The following is a 24,729-nucleotide window of genomic DNA, read 5'->3' as shown; positions in this document are numbered from 1 at the left end:
TATCTATTATTAGTGAGATACTTCAAAACCAATTTCCCTTGATGCTCGTTCCTAAAGTGATCCTTTTCTTCTTTTTGTCTGTATTTTGGAGTATATGACTAGTATCTATTATTAGTGAGATACTTCAAAACCAATTTCCCTTGATGCTCGTTCCTAAAGTGATGCTTTTCTTCTTTTTGGCTGAATTTTGAAGTATCTGACTAGTATCTATTATTAGTGAGATACTTCAAAACCAATTTCCCTTGATGCTCGTTCCTAAAGTGATCCTTTTCTTCTTTTTGGCTGAATTTTGAAGTATATGACTAGTATCTATTATTAGTGAGATACTTCAAAACCAATTTCCCTTGATGCTCGTTCCTAAAGTGATCCTTTTCTTCTTTTTGGCTGAATTTTGAAGTATGTCTAGTATCTATTATTAGTGAGATACTTCAAAACCAATTTCCCTTGATGCTCGTTCCTAAAGTGATCCTTTTCTTCTTTTGGCTGAATTTTGAAGTATGTGACTAGTATCTATTATTAGTGAGATACTTCAAAACCAATTTCCCTTGATGCTCGTTCCTAAAGTGATCCTTTTCTTCTTTTTGGCTGAATTTTGAAGTATATGACTAGTATCTATTATTAGTGAGATACTTCAAAACCAATTTCCCTTGATGCTCGTTCCTAAAGTGATCCTTTTCTTTTTTGGCTGAATTTTGAAGTATATGACTAGTATCTATTATTAGTGAGATACTTCAAAACCAATTTCCCTTGATGCTCGTTCCTAAAGTGATCCTTTTCTTCTTTTTGGCTGAATTTTGAAGTATGTGACTAGTATCTATTATTAGTGAGATACTTCAAAACCAATTTCCCTTGATGCTCGTTCCTAAAGTGATCCTTTTCTTCTTTTTGGCTGAATTTTGAAGTATATGACTAGTATCTATTATTAGTGAGATACTTCAAAACCAATTTCCCTTGATGCTCGTTCCTAAAGTGATCCTTTTCTTCTTTTTGGCTGAATTTTGAAGTATATGACTAGTATCTATTATTAGTGAGATACTTCAAAACCAATTTCCCTTGATGCTCGTTCCTAAAGTGATCCTTTTCTTCTTTTTGGCTGAATTTTGAAGTATGTGACTAGTATCTATTATTAGTGAGATACTTCAAAACCAATTTCCCTTGATGCTCGTTCCTAAAGTGATCCTTTTTTCTTTTTGGCTGAATTTTGAAGTATATGACTAGTATCTATTATTAGTGAGATACTTCAAAACCAATTTCCCTTGATGCTCGTTCCTAAAGTGATCCTTTTCTTCTTTTTGGCTGAATTTTGAAGTATATGACTAGTATCTATTATTAGTGAGATACTTCAAAACCAATTTCCCTTGATGCTCGTTCCTAAAGTGATCCTTTTCTTCTTTTTGGCTGAATTTTGAAGTATATGACTAGTATCTATTATTAGTGAGATACTTCAAAACCAATTTCCCTTGATGCTCGTTCCTAAAGTGATCCTTTTCTTCTTTTTGGCTGAATTTTGAAGTATATGACTAGTATCTATTATTAGTGAGATACTTCAAAACCAATTTCCCTTGATGCTCGTTCCTAAAGTGATCCTTTTCTTCTTTTTGGCTGAATTTTGAAGTATATGACTAGTATCTATTATTAGTGAGATACTTCAAAACCAATTTCCCTTGATGCTCGTTCCTAAAGTGATCCTTTTCTTCTTTTTGGCTGAATTTTGAAGTATATGACTAGTATCTATTATTAGTGAGATACTTCAAAACCAATTTCCCTTGATGCTCGTTCCTAAAGTGATCCTTTTCTTCTTTTTGGCTGAATTTTGAAGTATGTGACTAGTATCTATTATTAGTGAGATACTTCAAAACCAATTTCCCTTGATGCTCGTTCCTAAAGTGATCCTTTTCTTCTTTTTGGCTGAATTTTGAAGTATATGACTAGTATCTATTATTAGTGAGATACTTCAAAACCAATTTCCCTTGATGCTCGTTCCTAAAGTGATCCTTTTCTTCTTTTTGGCTGAATTTTGAAGTATGTGACTAGTATCTATTATTAGTGAGATACTTCAAAACCAATTTCCCTTGATGCTCGTTCCTAAAGTGATCCTTTTCTTCTTTTTGGCTGAATTTTGAAGTATATGACTAGTATCTATTATTAGTGAGATACTTCAAAACCAATTTCCCTTGATGCTCGTTCCTAAAGTGATCCTTTTCTTCTTTTTGGCTGAATTTTGAAGTATATGACTAGTATCTATTATTAGTGAGATACTTCAAAACCAATTTCCCTTGATGCTCGTTCCTAAAGTGATCCTTTTCTTCTTTTTGGCTGAATTTTGAAGTATATGACTAGTATCTATTATTAGTGAGATACTTCAAAACCAATTTCCCTTGATGCTCGTTCCTAAAGTGATCCTTTTCTTCTTTTTGGCTGAATTTTGAAGTATATGACTAGTATCTATTATTAGTGAGATACTTCAAAACCAATTTCCCTTGATGCTCGTTCCTAAAGTGATCCTTTTCTTCTTTTTGGCTGAATTTTGAAGTATGTGACTAGTATCTATTATTAGTGAGATACTTCAAAACCAATTTCCCTTGATGCTCGTTCCTAAAGTGATCCTTTTCTTCTTTTTGGCTGAATTTTGAAGTATATGACTAGTATCTATTATTAGTGAGATACTTCAAAACCAATTTCCCTTGATGCTCGTTCCTAAAGTGATCCTTTTCTTCTTTTTGGCTGAATTTTGAAGTATGTGACTAGTATCTATTATTAGTGAGATACTTCAAAACCAATTTCCCTTGATGCTCGTTCCTAAAGTGATCCTTTTCTTCTTTTTGGCTGAATTTTGAAGTATATGACTAGTATCTATTATTAGTGAGATACTTCAAAACCAATTTCCCTTGATGCTCGTTCCTAAAGTGATCCTTTTCTTCTTTTTGGCTGAATTTTGAAGTATGACTAGTATCTATTATTAGTGAGATACTTCAAAACCAATTTCCCTTGATGCTCGTTCCTAAAGTGATCCTTTTCTTCTTTTTGGCTGAATTTTGAAGTATGTGACTAGTATCTATTATTAGTGAGATACTTCAAAACCAATTTCCCTTGATGCTCGTTCCTAAAGTGATCCTTTTCTTCTTTTTGGCTGAATTTTGAAGTATGTGACTAGTATCTATTATTAGTGAGATACTTCAAAACCAATTTCCCTTGATGCTCGTTCCTAAAGTGATCCTTTTCTTCTTTTTGGCTGAATTTTGAAGTATGTGACTAGTATCTATTATTAGTGAGATACTTCAAAACCAATTTCCCTTGATGCTCGTTCCTAAAGTGATCCTTTTCTTCTTTTTGGCTGAATTTTGAAGTATATGACTAGTATCTATTATTAGTGAGATACTTCAAAACCAATTTCCCTTGATGCTCGTTCCTAAAGTGATCCTTTTCTTGTTTTTGGCTGAATTTTGAAGTATATGACTAGTATCTATTATTAGTGAGATACTTCAAAACCAATTTCCCTTGATGCTCGTTCCTAAAGTGATCCTTTTCTTCTTTTTGGCTGAATTTTGAAGTATATGACTAGTATCTATTATTAGTGAGATACTTCAAAACCAATTTCCCTTGATGCTCGTTCCTAAAGTGATCCTTTTCTTCTTTTTGGCTGAATTTTGAAGTATATGACTAGTATCTATTATTAGTGAGATACTTCAAAACCAATTTCCCTTGATGCTCGTTCCTAAAGTGATCCTTTTCTTGTTTTTGGCTGAATTTTGAAGTATATGACTAGTATCTATTATTAGTGAGATACTTCAAAACCAATTTCCCTTGATGCTCGTTCCTAAAGTGATCCTTTTCTTCTTTTTGGCTGAATTTTGAAGTATATGACTAGTATCTATTATTAGTGAGATACTTCAAAACCAATTTCCCTTGATGCTCGTTCCTAAAGTGATCCTTTTCTTGTTTTTGGCTGAATTTTGAAGTATATGACTAGTATCTATTATTAGTGAGATACTTCAAACCAATTTCCCTTGATGCTCGTTCCTAAAGTGATCCTTTTCTTCTTTTTGGCTGAATTTTGAAGTATATGACTAGTATCTATTATTAGTGAGATACTTCAAAACCAATTTCCCTTGATGCTCGTTCCTAAAGTGATCCTTTTCTTGTTTTTGGCTGAATTTTGAAGTATATGACTAGTATCTATTATTAGTGAGATACTTCAAAACCAATTTCCCTTGATGCTCGTTCCTAAAGTGATCCTTTTCTTCTTTTTGGCTGAATTTTGAAGCATGTGACTAGTATCTATTATTAGTGAGATACTTCAAAACCAATTTCCCTTGATGCTCGTTCCTAAAGTGATCCTTTTCTTCTTTTTGGCTGAATTTTGAAGTATATGACTAGTATCTATTATTAGTGAGATACTTCAAAACCAATTTCCCTTGATGCTCGTTCCTAAAGTGATCCTTTTTTTCTTTTTGCTGAATTTTGAAGTATATGACTAGTATCTATTATTACTCAGATACTTCAAAACCAATTTCCCTTGATGCTCGTTCCTAAAGTGATCCTTTTCTTGTTTTTGGCTGAATTTTGAAGTATATGACTAGTATCTATTATTAGTGAGATACTTCAAAACCAATTTCCCTTGATGCTCGTTCCTAAAGTGATCCTTTTCTTGTTTTTGGCTGAATTTTGAAGTATATGACTAGTATCTATTATTAGTGAGATACTTCAAAACCAATTTCCCTTGATGCTCGTTCCTAAAGTGATCCTTTTCTTCTTTTTGGCTGAATTTTGAAGTATATGACTAGTATCTATTATTAGTGAGATACTTCAAAACCAATTTCCCTTGATGCTCGTTCCTAAAGTGATCCTTTTCTTGTTTTTGGCTGAATTTTGAAGTATATGACTAGTATCTATTATTAGTGAGATACTTCAAAACCAATTTCCCTTGATGCTCGTTCCTAAAGTGATCCTTTTCTTCTTTTTGGCTGAATTTTGAAGTATATGACTAGTATCTATTATTAGTGAGATACTTCAAAACCAATTTCCCTTGATGCTCGTTCCTAAAGTGATCCTTTTCTTCTTTTTGGCTGAATTTTGAAGTATGTGACTAGTATCTATTATTAGTGAGATACTTCAAAACCAATTTCCCTTGATGCTCGTTCCTAAAGTGATCCTTTTTTCTTTTTTGGCTGAATTTTGAAGTATATGACTAGTATCTATTATTAGTGAGATACTTCAAAACCAATTTCCCTTGATGCTCGTTCCTAAAGTGATCCTTTTCTTGTTTTTGGCTGAATTTTGAAGTATATGACTAGTATCTATTATTAGTGAGATACTTCAAAACCAATTTCCCTTGATGCTCGTTCCTAAAGTGATCCTTTTCTTGTTTTTGGCTGAATTTTGAAGTATATGACTAGTATCTATTATTAGTGAGATACTTCAAAACCAATTTCCCTTGATGCTCGTTCCTAAAGTGATCCTTTTCTTCTTTTTGGCTGAATTTTGAAGTATATGACTAGTATCTATTATTAGTGAGATACTTCAAAACCAATTTCCCTTGATGCTCGTTCCTAAAGTGATCCTTTTCTTCTTTTTGGCTGAATTTTGAAGTATATGACTAGTATCTATTATTAGTGAGATACTTCAAAACCAATTTCCCTTGATGCTCGTTCCTAAAGTGATCCTTTTCTTCTTTTTGGCTGAATTTTGAAGTATGGACTAGTATCTATTATTAGTGAGATACTTCAAAACCAATTTCCCTTGATGCTCGTTCCTAAAGTGATCCTTTTCTTCTTTTTGGCTGAATTTTGAAGTATGTGACTAGTATCTATTATTAGTGAGATACTTCAAAACCAATTTCCCTTGATGCTCGTTCCTAAAGTGATCCTTTTCTTCTTTTTGGCTGAATTTTGAAGTATATGACTAGTATCTATTATTAGTGAGATACTTCAAAACCAATTTCCCTTGATGCTCGTTCCTAAAGTGATCCTTTTCTTCTTTTTGGCTGAATTTTGAAGTATGTGACTAGTATCTATTATTAGTGAGATACTTCAAAACCAATTTCCCTTGATGCTCGTTCCTAAAGTGATCCTTTTCTTCTTTTTGGCTGAATTTTGAAGTATATGACTAGTATCTATTATTAGTGAGATACTTCAAAACCAATTTCCCTTGATGCTCGTTCCTAAAGTGATCCTTTTCTTGTTTTTGGCTGAATTTTGAAGTATATGACTAGTATCTATTATTAGTGAGATACTTCAAAACCAATTTCCCTTGATGCTCGTTCCTAAAGTGATCCTTTTCTTGTTTTTGGCTGAATTTTGAAGTATATGACTAGTATCTATTATTAGTGAGATACTTCAAAACCAATTTCCCTTGATGCTCGTTCCTAAAGTGATCCTTTTCTTCTTTTTGGCTGAATTTTGAAGTATATGACTAGTATCTATTATTAGTGAGATACTTCAAAACCAATTTCCCTTGATGCTCGTTCCTAAATTGATCCTTTTCTTCTTTTTGGCTGAATTTTGAAGTATGTGACTAGTATCTATTAGTAGTGAGATACTTCATAATCAATTTCCCTTGATGCTCGTTCCTAAAGTGATCCTTTTTTTCTTTTTGGCTGAATTTTGAAGTATATGACTAGTATCTATTATTAGTGAGATACTTCAAAACCAATTTCCCTTGATGCTCGTTCCTAAAGTGATCCTTTTCTTGTTTTTGGCTGAATTTTGAAGTATATGACTAGTATCTATTATTAGTGAGATACTTCAAAACCAATTTCCCTTGATGCTCGTTCCTAAAGTGATCCTTTTCTTCTTTTTGGCTGAATTTTGAAGCATGTGACTAGTATCTATCATTAGTGAGATACTTCAAAAGAAATTTCCTTTGATGCTCCTCCTTAAACTGATCCCTTTCTTTTTTTTCGCTGAATTTAGAAGTATATGACTAGTATCTATTATTAGTGAGATACTTCAAAACCAATTTCCCTTGATGCTCGTTCCTAAAGTGATCCTTTTCTTCTTTTTGTCTGTATTTTGAAGTATATGACTAGTATCTATTATTACTCAGATACTTCAAAACCAATTTCCCTTGATGCTCGTTCCTAAAGTGATCCTTTTCTTGTTTTTGGCTGAATTTTGAAGTATATGACTAGTATCTATTATTAGTGAGATACTTCAAAACCAATTTCCCTTGATGCTCGTTCCTAAAGTGATCCTTTTCTTGTTTTTGGCTGAATTTTGAAGTATATGACTAGTATCTACTATTAGTGAGATATTTCAAAACCAATTTCCCTTGATGCTCGTTCCTAAAGTGATCCTTTTCTTCTTTTTGGTTGAATTTTGTAGTATGTGACTAGTATCTATTATTAGTGAGATACTTAAAAACCAATTTCCCTTGATGCTCGTTCCTAAAGTGATCCTTTTCTTGTTTTTGGCTGAATTTTGAAGTATATGACTAGTATCTATTAATAGTGAGATACTTCAAAACCAATTTCCCTTGATGCTCGTTCCTAAAGTGATCCTTTTCTTCTTTTTGGCTGAATTTTGAAGTATATGACTAGTATCTATTATTAGTGAGATACTTCAAAACCAATTTCCCTTGATGCTCGTTCCTAAAGTGATCCTTTTCTTCTTTTTGGCTGAATTTTGAAGTATATGACTAGTATCTATTATTAGTGAGATACTTCAAAACCAATTTCCCTTGATGCTCGTTCCTAAAGTGATCCTTTTCTTCTTTTTGGCTGAATTTTGAAGTATGTGACTAGTATCTATTATTAGTGAGATACTTCAAAACCAATTTCCCTTGATGCTCGTTCCTAAAGTGATCCTTTTCTTGTTTTTGGCTGAATTTTGAAGTATATGACTAGTATCTATTATTAGTGAGATACTTCAAAACCAATTTCCCTTGATGCTCGTTCCTAAAGTGATCCTTTTTTCTTTTTTGGCTGAATTTTGAAGTATATGACTAGTATCTATTATTAGTGAGATACTTCAAAACCAATTTCCCTTGATGCTCGTTCCTAAAGTGATCCTTTTCTTGTTTTTGGCTGAATTTTGAAGTATATGACTAGTATCTATTATTAGTGAGATACTTCAAAACCAATTTCCCTTGATGCTCGTTCCTAAAGTGATCCTTTTCTTGTTTTTGGCTGAATTTTGAAGTATATGACTAGTATCTATTATTAGTGAGATACTTCAAAACCAATTTCCCTTGATGCTCGTTCCTAAAGTGATCCTTTTCTTCTTTTTGGCTGAATTTTGAAGTATATGACTAGTATCTATTATTAGTGAGATACTTCAAAACCAATTTCCCTTGATGCTCGTTCCTAAAGTGATCCTTTTCTTCTTTTTGGCTGAATTTTGAAGTATGTGACTAGTATCTATTATTAGTGAGATACTTCAAAACCAATTTCCCTTGATGCTCGTTCCTAAAGTGATCCTTTTCTTCTTTTTGGCTGAATTTTGAAGTATATGACTAGTATCTATTATTAGTGAGATACTTCAAAACCAATTTCCCTTGATGCTCGTTCCTAAAGTGATCCTTTTCTTCTTTTTGGCTGAATTTTGAAGTATATGACTAGTATCTATTATTAGTGAGATACTTCAAAACCAATTTCCCTTGATGCTCGTTCCTAAAGTGATCCTTTTCTTCTTTTTGGCTGAATTTTGAAGTATATGACTAGTATCTATTATTAGTGAGATACTTCAAAACCAATTTCCCTTGATGCTCGTTCCTAAAGTGATCCTTTTCTTCTTTTTGGCTGAATTTTGAAGTATGTGACTAGTATCTATTATTAGTGAGATACTTCAAAACCAATTTCCCTTGATGCTCGTTCCTAAAGTGATCCTTTTCTTCTTTTTGGCTGAATTTTGAAGTATATGACTAGTATCTATTATTAGTGAGATACTTCAAAACCAATTTCCCTTGATGCTCGTTCCTAAAGTGATCCTTTTCTTCTTTTTGGCTGAATTTTGAAGTATATGACTAGTATCTATTATTAGTGAGATACTTCAAAACCAATTTCCCTTGATGCTCGTTCCTAAAGTGATCCTTTTCTTCTTTTTGGCTGAATTTTGAAGTATATGACTAGTATCTATTATTAGTGAGATACTTCAAAACCAATTTCCCTTGATGCTCGTTCCTAAAGTGATCCTTTTCTTCTTTTTGGCTGAATTTTGAAGTATATGACTAGTATCTATTATTAGTGAGATACTTCAAAACCAATTTCCCTTGATGCTCGTTCCTAAAGTGATCCTTTTTTTTTTTGGCTGAATTTTGAAGTATATGACTAGTATCTATTATTAGTGAGATACTTCAAAACCAATTTCCCTTGATGCTCGTTCCTAAAGTGATCCTTTTCTTCTTTTTGGCTGAATTTTGAAGTATATGACTAGTATCTATTATTAGTGAGATACTTCAAAACCAATTTCCCTTGATGCTCGTTCCTAAAGTGATCCTTTTCTTGTTTTTGGCTGAATTTTGAAGTATATGACTAGTATCTATTATTAGTGAGATACTTCAAAACCAATTTCCCTTGATGCTCGTTCCTAAAGTGATCCTTTTCTTGTTTTTGGCTGAATTTTGAAGTATATGACTAGTATCTATTATTAGTGAGATACTTCAAAACCAATTTCCCTTGATGCTCGTTCCTAAAGTGATCCTTTTCTTCTTTTTGGCTGAATTTTGAAGTATATGACTAGTATCTATTATTAGTGAGATACTTCAAAACCAATTTCCCTTGATGCTCGTTCCTAAACTGATCCTTTTCTTTTTTCGCTGAATTTTGAAGTATATGACTAGTATCTATTATTAGTGAGATACTTCAAAACCAATTTCCCTTGATGCTCGTTCCTAAAGTGATCCTTTTCTTCTTTTTGGCTGAATTTTGAAGTATATGACTAGTATCTATTATTAGTGAGATACTTCAAAACCAATTTCCCTTGATGCTCGTTCCTAAAGTGATCCTTTTCTTGTTTTTGGCTGAATTTTGAAGTATGTGACTAGTATCTATTATTAGTGAGATACTTCAAAACCAATTTCCCTTGATGCTCGTTCCTAAAGTGATCCTTTTTTCTTTTTGGCTGAATTTTGAAGTATATGACTAGTATCTATTATTAGTGAGATACTTCAAAACCAATTTCCCTTGATGCTCGTTCCTAAAGTGATCCTTTTCTTGTTTTTGGCTGAATTTTGAAGTATATGACTAGTATCTATTATTAGTGAGATACTTCAAAACCAATTTCCCTTGATGCTCGTTCCTAAAGTGATCCTTTTCTTGTTTTTGGCTGAATTTTGAAGTATATGACTAGTATCTATTATTAGTGAGATACTTCAAAACCAATTTCCCTTGATGCTCGTTCCTAAAGTGATCCTTTTCTTCTTTTTGGCTGAATTTTGAAGTATATGACTAGTATCTATTATTAGTGAGATACTTCAAAACCAATTTCCCTTGATGCTCGTTCCTAAAGTGATCCTTTTCTTCTTTTTGGCTGAATTTTGAAGTATATGACTAGTATCTATTATTAGTGAGATACTTCAAAACCAATTTCCCTTGATGCTCGTTCCTAAAGTGATCCTTTTTCTTTTTGGCTGAATTTTGAAGTATATGACTAGTATCTATTATTAGTGAGATACTTCAAAACCAATTTCCCTTGATGCTCGTTCCTAAAGTGATCCTTTTCTTGTTTTTGGCTGAATTTTGAAGTATATGACTAGTATCTATTATTAGTGAGATATTTCAAAACCAATTTCCCTTGATGCTCGTTCCTAAAGTGATCCTTTTCTTCTTTTTGGTTGAATTTTGAAGTATATGACTAGTATCTATTATTAGTGAGATACTTCAAAACCAATTTCCCTTGATGCTCGTTCCTAAAGTGATCCTTTTCTTCTTTTTGGCTGAATTTTGAAGTATATGACTAGTATCTATTATTAGTGAGATACTTCAAAACCAATTTCCCTTGATGCTCGTTCCTAAAGTGATCCTTTTCTTCTTTTTGGCTGAATTTTGAAGTATGTGACTAGTATCTATTATTAGTGAGATACTTCAAAACCAATTTCCCTTGATGCTCGTTCCTAAAGTGATCCTTTTCTTCTTTTTGGCTGAATTTTGAAGTATGTGACTAGTATCTATTATTAGTGAGATACTTCAAAACCAATTTCCCTTGATGCTCGTTCCTAAAGTGATCCTTTTTTTCTTTTTTGGCTGAATTCTGAAGTATATGACTAGTATCTATTATTACTCAGATACTTTAAAACCAATTTCCCTTGATGCTCGTTCCTAAAGTGATCCTTTTCTTCTTTTGGCTGAATTTTGAAGTATATGACTAGTATCTATTATTAGTGAGATACTTCAAAACCAATTTCCCTTGATGCTCGTTCCTAAAGTGATCCTTTTTTCTTTTTTGGCTGAATTTTGAAGTATATGACTAGTATCTATTATTAGTGAGATACTTCAAAACCAATTTCCCTTGATGCTCGTTCCTAAAGTGATCCTTTTCTTCTCTTTGGTTGAATTTTGAAGTATATGACTAGTATCTATTATTAGTGAGATACTTCAAAACCGATTTCCCTTGATGCTCGTTCCTATAGTGATCCTTTTCTTCTTTTTGGCTGAATTTTGAAGTATGTGACTAGTATCTATTATTAGTGAGATACTTCAAAACCAATTTCCCTTGATGCTCGTTCCTAAAGTGATCCTTTTCTTGTTTTTGGCTGAATTTTGAAGTATGTGACTAGTATCTATTATTAGTGAGATACTTCAAAACCAATTTCCCTTGATGCTCGTTCCTAAAGTGATCCTTTTTTTCTTTTTTGGCTGAATTTTGAAGTATATGACTAGTATCTATTATTACTCAGATACTTTAAAACCAATTTCCCTTGATGCTCGTTCCTAAAGTGATCCTTTTCTTTTTTTGGCTGAATTTTGAAGTATATGACTAGTATCTATTATTAGTGAGATACTTCAAAACCAATTTCCCTTGATGCTCGTTCCTATAGTGATCCTTTTCTTCTTTTTGGCTGAATTTTGAAGTATGTGACTAGTATCTATTATTAGTGAGATACTTCAAAACCAATTTCCCTTGATGCTCGTTCCTAAAGTGATCCTTTTCTTCTTTTTGGCTGAATTTTGAATATGTGACTAGTATCTATTATTAGTGAGATACTTAAAAACCAATTTCCCTTGATGCTCGTTCCTAAAGGATCCTTTTCTTGTTTTTGGCTGAATTTTGAAGTATATGACTAGTATCTATTATTAGTGAGATACTTCAAAACCAATTTCCCTTGATGCTCGTTCCTAAAGTGATCCTTTTCTTGTTTTTGGCTGAATTTTGAAGTATATGACTAGTATCTATTATTAGTGAGATACTTCAAAACCAATTTCCCTTGATGCTCGTTCCTAAAGTGATCCTTTTCTTCTTTTTAGCTGAATTTTGAAGTATATGACTAGTATCTATTATTAGTGAGATACTTCAAACCAATTTCCCTTGATGCTCGTTCCTAAAGTGATCCTTTTCTTCTTTTTGGCTGAATTTTGAAGTATATGACTAGTATCTATTATTAGTGAGATACTTCAAAACCAATTTCCCTTGATGCTCGTTCCTAAAGTGATCCTTTTCTTCTTTTTGGCTGAATTTTGAAGTATATGACTAGTATCTATTATTAGTGAGATACTTCAAAACCAATTTCCCTTGATGCTCGTTCCTAAAGTGATCTTTTTTTCTTTTTGGCTGAATTTTGAAGTATATGACTAGTATCTATTATTAGTGAGATACTTCAAAACCAATTTCCTTGATGCTCGTTCCTAAAGTGATCCTTTTCTTGTTTTTCGCTGAATTTTGAAGTATATGACTAGTATCTATTATTAGTGAGATACTTCAAAACCACTTTCCCTTGATGCTCGTTCCTAAAGTGATCCTTTTCTTCTTTTTGGCTGAATTTTGAAGTATATGACTAGTATCTATTATTAGTGAGATACTTCAAAACCAATTTCCCTTGATGCTCGTTCCTAAAGTGATCCTTTTTTTCTTTTTGGCTGAATTTTGAAGTATATGACTAGTATCTATTATTAGTGAGATACTTCAAAACCAATTTCCCTTGATGCTCGTTCCTAACGTGATCCTTTTTTTTCTTTTTGGCTGAATTTTGAAGTATGTGACTAGTATCTATTATTACTCAGATACTTCAAAACCAATTTCCCTTGATGCTCGTTCCTAAAGTGATCCTTTTCTTGTTTTTGGCTGAATTTTGAAGTATATGACTAGTATCTATTATTAGTGAGAAACTTCAAAACCAATTTCCCTTGATGCTCGTTCCTAAAGTGATCCTTTTCTTGTTTTTGGCTGAATTTTGAAGTATATGACTAGTATCTATTATTAGTGAGATACTTCAAAACCAATTTCCCTTGATGCTCGTTCCTAAAGTGATCCTTTTCTTCTTTTTGGTTGAATTTTGAAGTATATGACTAGTATCTATTATTAGTGAGATACTTCAAAACCAATTTCCCTTGATGCTCGTTCCTAAAGTGATCCTTTTCTTCTTTTTGGCTGAATTTTGAAGTATGTGTCTAGTATCTATTATTAGTGAGATACTTCAAAACCAATTTCCCTTTATGCTCGTTCCTAAAGTGATCCTTTTCTTCTTTTTGGCTGAATTTTGAAGTATGTGACTAGTATCTATTATTAGTGAGATACTTCAAAACCAATTTCCCTTGATGCTCGTTCCTAAAGTGATCCTTTTCTTCTTTTTGGCTGAATTTTGAAGTATGTGACTAGTATCTATTATTAGTGAGATACTTCAAAACCAATTTCCCTTGATGCTCGTTCCTAAAGTGATCCTTTTCTTCTTTTTGGCTAAATTTTGAAGTATGTGACTAGTATCTATTATTAGTGAGATACTTCAAAACCAATTTCCCTTGATGCTGGTTCCTAAAGTGATCCTTTTCTTCTTTTTGGTTGAATTTTGAAGTATATGACTAGTATCTATTATTAGTGAGATACTTCAAAACCAATTTCCCTTGATGCTCGTTCCTAAAGTCATCCTTTTCTTCTTTTTGGCTGAATTTTGAAGTATGTGTCTAGTATCTATTATTAGTGAGATACTTCAAAACCAATTTCCCTTTATGCTCGTTCCTAAAGTGATCCTTTTCTTGTTTTTGGCTGAATTTTGAAGTATATGACTAGTATCTATTATTAATGAGATACTTCAAAAGCAATTTCCCTTGATGCTCGTTCCTAAAGTGATCCTTTTCTTCTTTTTGGTTGAATTTTGAAGTATATGACTAGTATCTATTATTAGTGAGATACTTCAAAACCAATTTCCCTTTATGCTCGTTCCTAAAGTGATCCTTTTCTTCTTTTTGGCTGAATTTTGAAGTATGTGTCTAGTATCTATTATTAGTGAGATACTTCAAAACCAATTTCCCTTTATGCTCGTTCCTAAAGTGATCCTTTTCTTCTTTTTGGCTGAATTTTGAAGTATGTGACTAGTATCTATTATTAGTGAGATACTTCAAAACCAATTTCCCTTGATGCTCGTTCCTAAAGTGATCCTTTTCTTCTTTTTGGCTGAATTTTGAAGTATGTGACTAGTATCTATTATTAGTGAGATACTTCAAAACCAATTTCCCTTGATGCTCGTTCCTAAAGTGATCCTTTTCTTCTTTTGGGCTGAATTTTGAAGTATGTGACTAGTATCTATTATTAGTGAGATACTTCAAAACCAATTTCCCTTGATGCTCGTTCCTAAAGTGATCCTTTTCTTCTTTTTGGTTGAATTTTGAAGTATATGACTAGTATCTATTATTAGTGAGATACTTCAAAACCAATTTCCCTTGATGCTCGTTCCTAAAGTGATCCTTTTCTTCTTTTTGGCTGAATTTTGAAGTATGTGTCTAGTATCTATTATTAGTGAGATACTTCAAAACCAATTTCCCTTTATGCTCGTTCCTAAAGTGATCCTTTTCTTCTTTTTGGCTGAATTTTGAAGTATGTGACTAGTATCTATTATTAGTGAGATACTTCAAAACCAATTTCCCTTGATGCTCGTTCCTAAAGTGATCCTTTTCTTCTTTTTGGCTGAATTTTGAAGTATGTGACTAGTATCTATTATTAGTGAGATACTTCAAAACCAATTTCCCTTGATGCTCGTTCCTAAAGTGATCCTTTTTTTCTTTTTGGCTGAATTTTGAAGTATATGACTGCACTTTATTTTTAGTCAGATGTTTTAAAACAAAGTTCCTTTGATACTCATTCTTAAACGGATCCTTTTCATCTTTTTGGCTTAGTTTTGAATAGATCTAAGTGTTTTCAGGTGGCGAAAATGTTTTTGTTGTTATGCCCACGTGCCAATTGGGGAAAATAAATTTGTTGATTCAGTTTGAGGTGTCACATATAAATGCAATAAAGCTTCAGAATACTTCCCAACCATGTTTGCATCCCGGTAGGTTTTAAGTCAACAAAGACGAAACGAAGTTTGAGGCTTTATTCCTGGGTCACAAACGTATGCATTTAAGACTTGTTTAAAATCTTTTTATTATTCGAAACTGGGTTTGTTTTCTTTAATTAAAACCCAAACCGGTCAAGAGTTAGGGTTTTTTTTTGTTCACACTTCCCCGCCCCAGCAAAACTGCGTTATCTTCTTACCCCAACAACAATCCATGACAGTGTCAAGCCCGATCGAAAAAAAAGTGTTTCATGCTAGTTTTTGTCAATTTCAGTACCGGAAGGGGGCCTTCCCTTAGGCTAAAATTTTTTGTGCATATTATTTTTCCATTGATATTGGATATTGATCCAAGGAGAACCATGTATCCAAACTATTCATTTTATATCTAGAGTCTGCTTGGCTTGGGTCCTACCACCACCGTTTCCCTTGATTCGAACGGAAATTAAAAGTCCTAAGGCATTTTTTATGTGATCAAAAAGATTGGAGGGCAACTTCGCCCCCTCCAACACCCCTTCTTCTCAAAATCGTCTGATCAAAATTTTGAGATAACCCGTTGTTCAGCACAGTCTAAAGACCGAATAACTATGCCTTTGGAGATAACACGACCACAAACAAACCCTTGAGAAAGGTCTTTAAGTTACAAAAATTTGCCCTTTTTCGTATAGTATTTGTTCTCGTAAAGTATGGATACATTTTTCGGGTGAGGGGGGGAATTTCTGCTGGGGGATTTTACACGGCGAGGATTTTTCATAGTGAGGGAAGTTTCCAGGGTGTGAATTTCTCAGCAGAAATTTTACACTTGAGGAATTTGCCAGAATTCCTACACGAAATTCTTATTTTGTCTTGCTTTCTCTTTCCCGCTAAATTTTAAGCGTGGAGATGATACGGGTAATTGTCCTTGGTGAGTTTTCAGTAGGATTGAACTGTCTAGAGGACATATCCGTACGAAAAGAGGATTTTTTCGTGGAGGCGGAGACAGATTTCCTGAGATTATTTAAAAAACGATAAGAAATTAAATAAAAAAACAAGTTTTTTTCAACTGAAAGAAAGGAGCAACATTAAAACTTAAAACGAACAGAAATTATTACGCATATGAGGGGGGTTTTCCCCTCCTCAACACATCATTGTTTTTACTGAAATTCGAATTTCGTCCCAATTCTTTAAGAAAAACTCCTGAAACACAAGTTGCGTTTAATTAGAACAATAAGAAGCTTTTTTAAAAGTGCTAAAAAATATTACGGAGTACTAAAAAACTTTAATACTTTATGGAGAAATATCATTTTTGATTAAGCAAAAAATTTAAGAGCTTAAGTAAGATTTAAAGTACAAGTGTAAATATCCTAGTTTAAAATATATAAGGTAATCGTAAGATGGTTAGGAAAAAATAAGAATTTGTCAGAAACCGAATGACGTCACACTCTCAGTTTTAACGGCATCATAATATGAAATAATAGGATGACGTCATAATAGAGTATATATAGACACAATATACTGATTAGTTTAGTTTCTTATGAGTTCTCACGAGGCAACTATATATTACTACAACAAAGAAAGTGGTGTACAGTTTTTGCGAAGAGCAGACCGAAGTTAAATTTCTGGTAAGTGAATATTTTTTTCTATTTGGATATAAGCTGTGGTAATAATAATAAAGATATAGTAGCCATTTCACACCGCCAATTAAAAAATTTACGAAAGTGTGTCCAATCGGGGCACGTACTAACGAGCAAAGTGTACTACATGTATTATTTTTTTATTCTCTAATAGAGAAGAGTACTAAGCAGGAAGGTGAAAAGAATCAGTTGAAAGTAGGTGAATTGTATGGAAAATCACTAAAGAGCCATGTGCTGTATATGTATTATTTCTTATTCTCCTTTTTTTCCTGGTCACTTCAAGACTCGTGAGGTGTCTCAAAAGTTCAAATGGCTTTTTAAAAATCAAAAGTGATTGGCTGGCATGCAGTCCCCTCCCTTACTATTTTTACTACCAGACCCTCAATGTAGACTCCCAATCTACCTAATAAAATTTTATATAGCCATTTTGTTGAAGATAGTTAAAAACTGTCATTAAATATGCCTTTGGAGATGGCATAACCACAGCCCCTCGGACAAGGACTGTCAATAACGTAAATTGCCGAATGTTTATAAATACGTTTTATAGTAGGAACAAGAAAGCATGTTGATCTCAGGTGTGCAATTGGCTCAACAATTTGGAAAATTGGCCTCAGGTATGCAAATAGCTTGAGATCATTCCCTGGGCCAAGAAGATTTTACATTTCGTCGGGAGAGAGGGGGGCGGTGTCGGGGGGGGGGGGGCAGCAAATGAATCAAAAGCTTTTCTCTTATCCAACTGAAACTTACAGCCAAACGAGCACACACAAATATTGCAGGGGATAGGGCCCCAAAAAATGGGGCCCGAAAGAGGGCCGAAAAACTTTTTACCCAACTGGCTCGAAACATGTATCCCAAGTACTTCGGCTAAGGGAGCCCCGATAAAAGGAAAAAGTTAATACTGGACCCAAGAATAGGGCCTGACAAAAAGCGAAACAATTTTTCATGAACGGCTCTAGCTCTAGACTGAACACTGTAATCCCCCGTCCCGATAAATTCCTAATGGATAAAACATGTTTAGTTTGGAAGCATAGGTTACCCAAAACTGGGGCTCCAAAAAGGCCAATTTTTTATTGGCTTGAGCTTATATTCGTAAGTCACTCTGGCACGAGTACCTAAGTGCACAATTTCGAAAAATTGAAAAAATATGGTTCCTCCCGAAAATGTGTCCCGATAAACGGTAAAAAAAAATCCTTTACAGTTAGAGTCTGAGTTTTTTAGATTGGCTTAAAACCTTCCAAGAATCGTATCTTAGGCTAAGCGGACAGGGAGAGAGAAGAGTTTGGAAGAGTCTGGTCAGTTTGGAACCTACAGCTGTAAGTGCCGGGACCAAGGGGAACATAATATATAGAACGAATTTGCAGTTACATCCTCCCCCCACCCCACCGAATATAATTCTGTTCAAAAAGTGGAAAAGAGTTAGTTTTTTATAGGCTCAAAATTTATATCTTGTTTTCTTGGATCAATAGGTCCCAAATGCACAAAATAAGACAAAAAAAAGCCACTGATTCTCCCAAAGGAGGGGCAATTTTTCTTTTTCTAGAACGATTTGAGACTTACATTCGTAAGTTCCTGGGCAAAGAGAACCATAGTGTACAAAAAAATTAGGCTGGGTTGACGGACCTCTTAAAGCTTGGATCAGAAAAAGATATTGGTTCGCTTGAAAACGGTGGTGGTAGGACCCAAGCCAAGCAGACTCTAGATCTAAAATGAATAGTTTGGATACATGGTTCTCCTTGGATCAATATCCAATATCAATGGAAAAATAATATGCACAAAAAATTTTAGCCTAAGGGAAGGCCCCCTTCCGGTACTGAAATTGACAAAAACTAGCATGAAACACTTTTTTTTCGATCGGGCTTGACACTGTCATGGATTGTTGTTGGGGTAAGAAGATAACGCAGTTTTGCTGGGGCGGGGAAGTGTGAACCAAAAAAAACCCTAACTCTTGACCGGTTTGGGTTTTAATTAAAGAAAACAAACCCAGTTTCGAATAATAAAAAGATTTTAAACAAGTCTTAAATGCATACGTTTGTGACCCAGGAATAAAGCCTCAAACTTCGTTTCGTCTTTGTTGACTTAAAACCTACCGGGATGCAAACATGGTTGGGAAGTATTCTGAAGCTTTATTGCATTTATATGTGACACCTCAAACTGAATCAACAAATTTATTTTCCCCAATTGGCAAAAAGTACCGTGGGCATAACAACAAAAACATTTTCGCCACCTGAAAACACTTAGATCTATTCAAAACTAAGCCAAAAAGATGAAAAGGATCCGTTTAAGAATGAGTATCAAAGGAACTTTGTTTTAAAACATCTGACTAAAAATAAAGTGCAGTCATATACTTCAAAATTCAGCCAAAAAGAAAAAAAGGATCACTTTAGGAACGAGCATCAAGGGAAATTGGTTTTGAAGTATCTCACTAATAATAGATACTAGTCACATACTTCAAAATTCAGCCAAAAAGAAGAAAAGGATCACTTTAGGAACGAGCATCAAGGGAAATTGGTTTTGAAGTATCTCACTAATAATAGATACTAGTCACATACTTCAAAATTCAGCCAAAAAGAAGAAAAGGATCACTTTAGGAACGAGCATAAAGGGAAATTGGTTTTGAAGTATCTCACTAATAATAGATACTAGACACATACTTCAAAATTCAGCCAAAAAGAAGAAAAGGATCACTTTAGGAACGAGCATCAAGGGAAATTGGTTTTGAAGTATCTCACTAATAATAGATACTAGTCATATACTTCAAAATTCAACCAAAAAGAAGAAAAGGATCACTTTAGGAACGAGCATCAAGGGAAATTGGTTTTGAAGTATCTCACTAATAATAGATACTAGTCATATACTTCAAAATTCAGCCAAAAACAAGAAAAGGATCACTTTAGGAACGAGCATAAAGGGAAATTGGTTTTGAAGTATCTCACTAATAATAGATACTAGACACATACTTCAAAATTCAGCCAAAAAGAAGAAAAGGATGACTTTAGGAACGAGCATCAAGGGAAATTGGTTTTGAAGTATCTCACTAATAATAGATACTAGTCATATACTTCAAAATTCAACCAAAAAGAAGAAAAGGATCACTTTAGGAACCAGCATCAAGGGAAATTGGTTTTGAAGTATCTCACTAATAATAGATACTAGTCACATACTTCAAAATTTAGCCAAAAAGAAGAAAAGGATCACTTTAGGAACGAGCATCAAGGGAAATTGGTTTTGAAGTATCTCACTAATAATAGATACTAGTCACATACTTCAAAATTCAGCCAAAAAGAAGAAAAGGATCACTTTAGGAACGAGCATCAAGGGAAATTGGTTTTGAAGTATCTCACTAATAATAGATACTAGTCACATACTTCAAAATTCAGCCAAAAAGAAGAAAAGGATCACTTTAGGAACGAGCATAAAGGGAAATTGGTTTTGAAGTATCTCACTAATAATAGATACTAGACACATACTTCAAAATTCAGCCAAAAAGAAGAAAAGGATCACTTTAGGAACGAGCATCAAGGGAAATTGGTTTTGAAGTATCTCACTAATAATAGATACTAGTCATATACTTCAAAATTCAACCAAAAAGAAGAAAAGGATCACTTTAGGAACGAGCATCAAGGGAAATTGGTTTTGAAGTATCTCACTAATAATAGATACTAGTCATATACTTCAAAATTCAGCCAAAAACAAGAAAAGGATCACTTTAGAAACCATACTGGTCCTACCACCACCGTTCCTACCAAACCCTAACTCTTGACCGGTTTGGGTTTTAATTAAAGAAAACAAACCCAGTGTTGGAGGGGGCGAAGTTGCCCTCCAATCTTTTTGATCACATAAAAAAGGCCTTAGGACTTTTAATTTCCGTTCGAATGAGCCCTTTCCCGATATTCCAGGACCACTAGGTCGATACGATCAACCAGAGGAAAAAAAGCAAATAAACACGCATCCGTGATATCTCTTCTTGCAAAAAAAAAATGCAAATTTTACATTTTTGCAGATGGGAGCTTGAAAACTCTACAGTAGGGTTCTTTGATACGCTGAAACTGATGGTGCGATTTGATGAATCTGATGGTGTTAATCTGTTGGTCATTAAGATTCTAGACTTTTAGGGGGTGTTTCCCCCTTTTTTCGAAAATAAGGCAAATTTTCTCAGGCCCTTAGCCTTTGACGGGTAAGACTAACTATAAACTTATAAATTTGGAATCAGCATAATTATCCGATTCTTTTGACATGTCTATTGGTATCAAAATTCCGTTTTTAGAGTTTAGGTTACTATTGAGCCAGGTAACTCCTTACTTACAGTTCGTTACCACGAACTGTTTTTTACAATTTAATCAACTGAATTTTGATCCTTTTCATGTTCACGACCTAATTTGAAGCATAATATTGCCTAATATATATCATTAGTTACAGGGTTATACATGTTGTTAGTCAACGTAATATTATTTCAACCAAAAAATCTTCCAAATCATTTGATATTTACTCCTTGTTATCCTAGTTTAAGATGAACCTAGAAAAGCAAAAAAGGTTTTTATGTACAAGTAAAAAGCCTAAATGAAAGAGTAAATATTCACTAACCTGAAACCGGTCCTTGTCATCTTCTTAGTTTCTACTAGTTTCTGCTTGATCTATATTTACTACAGCTTGTATTCCAATAGTCTACCAGAAATAGAATTTTTGTCTGTTGTTTTTGGAATATCTAGACCGCTTCCATGGTGCAACTGCTAAACCTCTTTTCGTGAGAGCTCATGAGAAACTAAATTAATAAATATATTGTATCTCTATATATACTTTATTGCATTTCGTTTCATGACGTCATTCCCTTTCATATTAGGACATCAATAATAGAGAGTATGACGTCATTCGGTTTTTGCCTCATTGCTCTTTTTCAAAACTGTTTTTTTAATTCACTTTTGTGTTCTTAAAATATAGTGTTTGTCTTTATTTCGGGGGCATTAACTTGTACGCAGCTGATCCTCATGCAAATTTACACAACTTGAGTTTCAAAGTTCCGCTACTGCTTAAGGGTGAATGGGATGTACCAGGATTATTGTTTGATTTTTTCAACTGCTGCAAACACATGGGAAGAGTTTATAAGAATAATTATGGGAGATGAGGATTATTAGAATAATAATTATGGGAATAATTATGGATAAGAATAATTATGGGAGTTTATAAGAATAATTTATAAGAATAATTTATGGGAATAATTATGGGAGAGTTTGAGTATATTTGTTCACACTTTTAAAGTTATATGTCACCTTTTGGATATTCAAAACTGCAACCAGTGCCGTTATGTACATTGTACATTAGTGCACACAGACTAAGCCTTTTGCAAAGGGGGAGGGGGTCAGACCATTTTCTGGGAGTGGAGGCACAAGAAATCGTACACAAGAAAAGGTGGAGTCGAACGTATATATATTTCAAAGGGAAATTCCAGGGAGGGAGGTATTTCGCACCAATCTTAGTTAAAGATTATCGATATGTCACTATTATTTAAAGGTAAGCTTATATGCAATATCTTCCACTACTACTACTACTGACAACTCATGTCTGCACCAAACCCCCTGACGCTGATATAGCAGAACATACTCCTCCCCTATCCTGGTCTGTTTGCAGCTCCACCCTTTACTCTCTCCCACGAAGCTCTGATCCTGATTAGAATTTTTTATTTAAAGTGAGGCATTCATGTTAAAATATCATCAATAAAGCTAATGCGTCTATCTTCCTGAAGCTCCTAATTAAATTTGGCACCTCTCCCCTCCTTCCCAGGCTTGAAGGATTTATACTTCCTTTGTCTGCTCTCACCTTGGATGTGCAATCCAGTTTGGCATCTCCTGGGGGGGGGGAAGAGTAAAATAAATCGAATCCGGTCTATACTCTTTTCTTTAGAAAAATAGCTAGGTTAGAAACGTTTGAGTGCAGGAGAGGTATATTGTACAGCTGTTTTCCATAAAATGCAATGACAGACCTTTGCGCAGACAACATATTTTTGTGTAGGAGCAAGATAACATTTTTTGTATAGTGTAGGAGAAACAAATACAAAGTAGAAACAATAGGGAAAATACTTTCAAGACAGTGGAAATCAATTCTGTGGGTATTTCGGCCCTATGTCCAAGGGCTGTCTTCAGCACAATACGAGAACGAGAGAGAAAATATGTATACATAAATAAACTTACATTAAAATGTGAGAATTAAAACTAATAATGTTTTTTTTTAACTTTTTTTTTAAAAACAGCCCTAGCATCATTACTTCAACGAAGTTCAACCAGGACTCTTGGTTGATTTATATATACTAAGTTTATTTGTATATACATATTTTCTCTCTCGTTCTCGTATTGTGCTGAAGACGGCCCTTGGACATAGGGCCGAAATATTCACAGAATTGATTTCCACTGTCTTGAAAGTATTTTCCCTATTGTTTCTACTTTGTATTTGTTTGTTATGGAAAGGCAGTGTGATCTTCGTCGCTATTTTGTAGTGTAGGAGAGGTATGTAGTACAGCTGTTTTCCATAAAATGCAATGACAAACCTTTGCGCGAACAAAATTTTTTTTTAAACGCTTCCCACCCAGTTTCGCCCTTTCACGGGGTGCTTTTCGGCCCGTTCCTACCTTGTCCCCCGTTCTCTGCTTTACCAACAGATATAAAAGAAACTTGTTACCTACATTACGGAAAAAACTAGCAAAAAGTGAGTTTCTCACTTGTATTACTTGTATAGGCGTTGCCTACGTTCTGTATATTTTTGCTCGTTTTTCTTACTTTTCAATAACCATTTTAATTGTTTATATCGTTTAACGTATTATACTTGTTTTTTAGTCTTTGGACTTGTTATGACCCATATATGTTCATATGTTATTTTGACGAATTTAATAAGATGATGGTTGGTTTTAAGTAGTGTCCAATGGATGATTTATTCCTTCTGTCAATTTCATTTGTGTTCTTTAGCCGGTTTTAAGTGTATTGTTGTTTTTTAAGTTTTTTGTTAGATTTTTTCTTCTGTTTTGTTTTTTGACCGAAATACGAACCAGTTTTCCCGGTTGTGGTTCATCTTTCCATCACTTCTTACGATGCCTTCCTTGTACGTTAAATCGCACTTTCTTTGATATTCCAAATATATAACTATGTTAACTTTCTAACGTTTTTTTTTGTTCTTTCAGGCATTTTTTTTCTGCTTCTCCAAAGAAAACCAAACAAGAAAAGATAAAAAATGAAGATAAAGAAAAAGCCATAGAAGAAAATGACAAAACAGGTGATAAATCTCTGACAGCAGTTAGGCCAGAAGGCCCTGCTACAGCTTTGGTGCAAACAAATGATAAGCCTATACAATTGGCAATGTCTATTAAAAAGGAATCTGATTCAGAGGACTCGCCTATCAAAAAACGAAAATCAGCAAAGAGAAATAAAATTGAATCTGACAGCGAAGAAGAAAATGAAGAAACTTCACAACCTTCACCGGTTAAGAAGTTAAAGGTTGAGGAAAATGGAAATAATGCGAAAGTTGACAAAGCAAGCAAAAAAGTAAAGAAACCAGCCGCAAAGGAGAAACAAAAAAAGGAAGAAGCTAAGAGTTTAGATAAAAGTGAGTTAATTGCAAAAATGGAGAAAGACGAAAGTGTATCCCAGGACACAACAAAAAAGAGTGCTAATATTACACCGTTTTTTCAGCCCAAAGGGAAAGCTCCTTCGACAAGTAGTAA

General features: G+C 33.7%; 1 protein-coding gene across 2 annotated transcripts in view; it reads left to right on the top strand.

The window, feature by feature from the left end:
* The window catches only part of LOC136027881 (DNA ligase 1-like), a 93,211-nt gene that overhangs the window by 11,831 nt on the left and 56,651 nt on the right, over window positions 1-24,729 (top strand). For both annotated transcript variants that reach the window (XM_065705298.1, XM_065705297.1), the window contains one exon: window positions 24,190-24,725. In XM_065705298.1, coding sequence (XP_065561370.1) covers window positions 24,190-24,725 — 536 coding nt within the window. The remainder of the gene's footprint in view (window positions 1-24,189; window positions 24,726-24,729) is intronic.

This window comes from Artemia franciscana, chromosome 6 (assembly GCF_032884065.1).
Source record: "Artemia franciscana chromosome 6, ASM3288406v1, whole genome shotgun sequence".
Classification (NCBI taxonomy): Eukaryota; Metazoa; Arthropoda; class Branchiopoda; order Anostraca; family Artemiidae; genus Artemia; species Artemia franciscana.
This window is presented reverse-complemented; position numbering and strand designations above follow the sequence as displayed.